Here is a 4,602-nt window from a genome sequence, read left to right on the forward strand (position 1 = left end):
ATGGTTCACAGAGTCAAATGCTTTACTGAAGTCAGTGTAAACGACATCAGTCTGCATTTTTAGAGTAAATGCTTCATTTACCAAAGGAGTAAATTCCAGCAAATTGGTCGTAGTAGACCGTCTCTTCATGAATCCATGTTGAGCTGGAGATATGACAGATTTACAGAGGTGCTGCAAAATGCTGCAAACTATTTTTTCAAATAATTTTGGTATGGCAGACAACTTTGCAATTCCTTTGTAGTTTGAAATATCAGACTTTCCACCCTTTTTATGAAGAGTAATAATAAAAGATTCTCTCTAAATAGTTGGAAAGATTGAGGAACCAAGTGACAGGTTAAAGATTTTAAGTAATGGCTGTAATAGGGAACTAGAACACTCCTTGAGAACACAACTAGGAATGTTGTCTGCTCCAGGACAGTATGAAGATTTTAAAGATTTGATAGCAGAAATGTCATATGAGTGTACAGCTGTTGACAACTAATTGAAAACAAATGTGTTGTGTTTTTCTTAATTTGTTAAATATAATTCTTAGTGTGCACCGCAACATTGACATATAATATTAATCAGCCAGAATTCTTTCATTTACCTATGCTATCAAGACATCCCTCAATATATCAACTTATCCGTTGTAGAAAATTCTCTCGATGCGGAATATGATACCAACTCCATTCCATGACAAACTATTCCAAACATTTATTTTGCCTCGACCATACTTGACCACAGTACCACACATTTTGGATTAAGTTCTACCTCCTTTTGCCTTCGCATATATTTTCTACCATCAGGGACAAGTCGGTCAATCCTTAGCTCATCAGTCCATACTATATATTTAATTAATTGAGCATCCAATCAACATGGGTTTGAGCGTTGCATCGTTTTGATGCCGAAATTCTACAGGTCTCCTACGGGGACCCAAAATAGCCATTCGCATTATCTTGCGACCCGGGTGTTTCGAAATTTGATGAGATATTTCTTTGCGTGAAGAATTTGTGATAATAGTTTATAATTGCATTAATAACTATTTTCAGACGATTTTATAATTCTGGTACGGGGTATTAAAAGCATGGATGGTTGTTAAAAGTGTTACATGGCTATACTAACTTCGGGCATCGGCCGGTTAATTTTTCGTCTCTTTTCGTTTTTAAGTACTCATATATAGCCATTTCGTTTCAGCAAGCCAAACACATATAAGGCGAATAAATCCATTTATTGAGGCAGTATGGCATAGTTAAGATTCAATTTTATGAAACAATGATGTACATGAAATGTACAAGAGTATATTAGGTTTGCACGAGCTAAAAAATGTTACAAGCAGAAGGAGGTGTGGCCAACCCCACAAAGTACACCTAGCCATCGCTTAACGCGGTGGTTACGTTCCTTGAAAACGTCGTGTTAAACGAAATCGCGTTAAATGAGCCATGTATATTCATACAAAATGAGGGGTTTATTCAAATGGCAAAAGTTTTAAAAAGTAAAAAAAAGAACATATGTATTAAAATAAAATGGAAATTCATTTGGTGGCATTTATAATCAGAGCAGTTTTGTAATCAACACTTTGTATATGGTAATTTTTGACTATTTAGTGGCTCTTAAAGCTTCATAGCAGCACTCCTTACATATATTGTTTATTTTCTTTTGCTGCCATTGTAGAAACTGCAATTTGTATAATTTACTTTATACCATTTTATCTCATTCAACGGTTAAACCTTTTCACTTATCACAACAATTTTAATCTTACTACGTTTGAAGAAATAAAGTTTTGCTCACCTTAGCAACAATTTATGTATGGAAATACGAGTATGCACTCATTCTCACTCTGGTGGTAATAAAGTGGACATTAAAGACCGCAAAGTCAAGGCAAAAAGCATTGTGTTCCACCGAAAGAAGAATTTGCAGGTGAGTGTTGTAAATTAAATGTACAAAATATATATTGTTTGTGCAAAGTGAAAAATGTAACAGGCAGAACGATGCCTCCTTCTAAACTCCGAAATTCTATATATTTTTGATCAACATGCAAGAAGAGTCGTTTAAGCTACATAGACAGACTGGTGTAATTTCATTTTAATTTTGTTTTAATTTTATATAAATTAACACATAGATACAGCGTATTTTAAAGTTAGGAAACCGGACTTTTCACTTACTTGATTATACGATTTTCGAAATCATAAGCCTGTGAATCTAGAAATTAATATATTTATGTACATATTTTTTAATAGCCTGATTGCTTATGTTTCTATTAGTTTACAGTGACTCGTACTTTTCTTACAATAAGTACTTTCTTCTGCTATTCCAGTATTATGACATCTCTGCAAAGTCGAACTATAACTTCGAGAAACCATTCCTTTGGCTTGCACGTAAGTTGGTTGGCGATCCCAATTTAGAATTCGTTGCAATGCCGGCCCTGTTGCCTCCCGAGGTCAAAATGGACAAAGACTGGCAGTTGCAAATTGAACGCGACTTACAGGAAGCACAGGAAACTGCTTTACCTGATGAGGATGAAGATCTCTAAGTTTTTGTTAACCAAACAGTTTAAAAAGTAAAAATCAGGGAGGAACCTACACATGTATACACAAAGAAAGACACACACGGTAGACAGCAAATCCACACAAAAGAACCGGCAGCGGCTTCCTAATCAATATGAACTCACTAGAAGCAAGTCCAGCACACATCCGAGCGAAACTGACCATTAAGTCCATTTGAATAGAAATACAAATACTGTTTTTAGTAATTTTTTGTTTTTTTTTCTTCATGCATTTGCCCATTCTAAATTTCTATTTGTCATCATATGTAAAAAGGGCACGTTTTTAAATCTATTACTCAGTTGAAGTATAGTTAATATACGCTTTCTGTAAAAAGGTTTAGTGCTGATCATTAACTGAATGCCAGATAATTTCTGCTTCCTCTAAAAAATATTTTTTAACTAGCGAGCAAACACTAAAAGCAAAATATTTTTTAGCCAGGACCTTGAAACAAAAATTAATAATAATGAAAAAAAAAAACGCGTCGTGCGATCAAATTGGAAGAAAATAAAGCAGAGAAAAATAAATACAACTAAAAAAGTTTTTGTCTCCTTGGGTGTCCCGTGGGGGAGGGTAAAAATTGAATACCGACCACTCACAGCTACCAAGCATTTCTGTAAGTATTGCGATTTTTTCAACATTAATAAAATGTGATCTAATAGTAATATTGATTATTATTATTTCTGGTTGATTGCAAAGTCGCGCTATTAAATCTTCCTGCCATGCTTCTCAACTGGGTCCTGTTAAAATTTGTTTATGTGTTTGGACCACAGTGCTGCAATCTTTGTTTTGTGATTATAGTTTAAAATTGCATTAATAACTATTTTCAGACGATTTTATAATTCTGGTACGGGGTATTAAAAGCATGGATGGTTGTTAAAAGTGATACATGGCTATACTAACTTCGGGCATCGGCCGGTTAATTTTTCGTCTCTTTTCGTTTTTAAGTACGCATATATAGCCATTTCGTTTCAGCAAGCCAAACACATATAAGGCGAATAAATCCATTTATTGAGGCAGTATGGCATAGTTAAGATTCAATTTTATGAAACAACTAGCAGGTATTGCCCGTCTTAACCCGGCTCAATATAATGTTTCCAATTGTATTTATTTTGTGTGTGCATAACCTACCCATATGGTTTCACCTTATAAGTTACCAGTAGGAAGGCATGTAAGGTATTTAAATGAACATTTTCTGTTCTTGACAAAAAATTGTTCAGTAGTCCGTTACATTTTTGTTCTTGCCAAACTATTTCGTTAAACGAACATGACCACTATAACTAATTTTTTTATAAAGCTCGTTTTCCCCCCTTTTCAAAAGCCTTTCTTAGTGTGCTCCTACACTATGATGGATACTATGAAAGGATAGGTTAGGTTAGGTTACGTTGAAATGGCTGGGGTGATAACGTTCACCCGCCCACTTAGGCCTTAAGGCCCGTTGTGATACCATGTAATCCCTAATTGTGCTGGTCAGTCTTCAGCCACCCGGTGATATTTAAGAATTTAACTAGATGCGCGAGCTCTACATTTTTCATTTCCGAGAGGTCGCTCAAGAACGGCTTCCCTAGGGTGCGTAGTCTGCGCCTGCTCAGCGCCGGGCAGTGGCAGAGGAGATGCTCCACACTTTCCTCTTCGTCTCTGCATCTTCTGCAGAAATCGTTAAACGGGATGTTTAGTCTCGATGCATGTCTGCCAAACGGACAGTGACCCGTGAGAGTTCCCACCACCATGGAGATCTCACTCCTTTTCAGCTTCACAAGCTTTAAAGTCCTTTTTATGTTAAGGGATGGCCAGGTAAGCTTAGCTCGAACGCACGAGCTCGTGCTCTCCCAGCGCTGCTGTGCTATTTGACGTGCATGGTTGCGCGTCAAAAGCCGAAAGGATGCTAACGGCATTCCCATACCTTCCCTATCGGGAAGGATGTTTGCGTTGGTTCCTTCCCTTGCCAGCTCACCTGCTATGCAATTACCTTCAATATTATTGTGTCCTGGCACCCATATAAGGCTGATACTGACTAGTTGGGCCATCTCGTTGAGGGATCTGCGACAGTCAGTGATAACTTTGGAGTTGTCCACATTGGAGT

At 36.9% G+C, this 4,602-nt stretch overlaps 1 protein-coding gene across 1 annotated transcript; it reads left to right on the forward strand.

The window, feature by feature from the left end:
• Window positions 1–1,785: 1,785 nt before the first annotated feature.
• On the forward strand, window positions 1,786–2,726 carry LOC115630021 (GTP-binding nuclear protein Ran-like). Its single transcript, XM_030526658.1, has 2 exons — window positions 1,786–1,896; window positions 2,294–2,726. The coding sequence occupies exons 1-2, from the start codon at window positions 1,786–1,788 to the stop codon at window positions 2,507–2,509; spliced, it is 327 nt and encodes a 108-aa protein (XP_030382518.1). The 3' UTR covers window positions 2,510–2,726.
• The last annotated feature ends 1,876 nt before the right edge of the window (window positions 2,727–4,602 follow it).

Source organism: Scaptodrosophila lebanonensis, unplaced genomic scaffold, assembly GCF_003285725.1.
Source record: "Scaptodrosophila lebanonensis strain 11010-0011.00,11010-0021.00 unplaced genomic scaffold, SlebRS2 tig00000224-arrow-arrow-pilon, whole genome shotgun sequence".
Lineage (NCBI taxonomy): Eukaryota > Metazoa > Arthropoda > Insecta > Diptera > Drosophilidae > Scaptodrosophila > Scaptodrosophila lebanonensis.

Bases quoted from the DNA above. Each gene is read 5' to 3' on its own strand.
- LOC115630021 (XM_030526658.1), top strand. From the start codon at position 1,786: ATGGAAATACGAGTATGCACTCATTCTCACTCTGGTGGTAATAAAGTG. The intron at 1,897-2,293 runs GTGAGTGTTGTA...CTGCTATTCCAG, and splicing joins ACCGAAAGAAGAATTTGCAG to TATTATGACATCTCTGCAAA.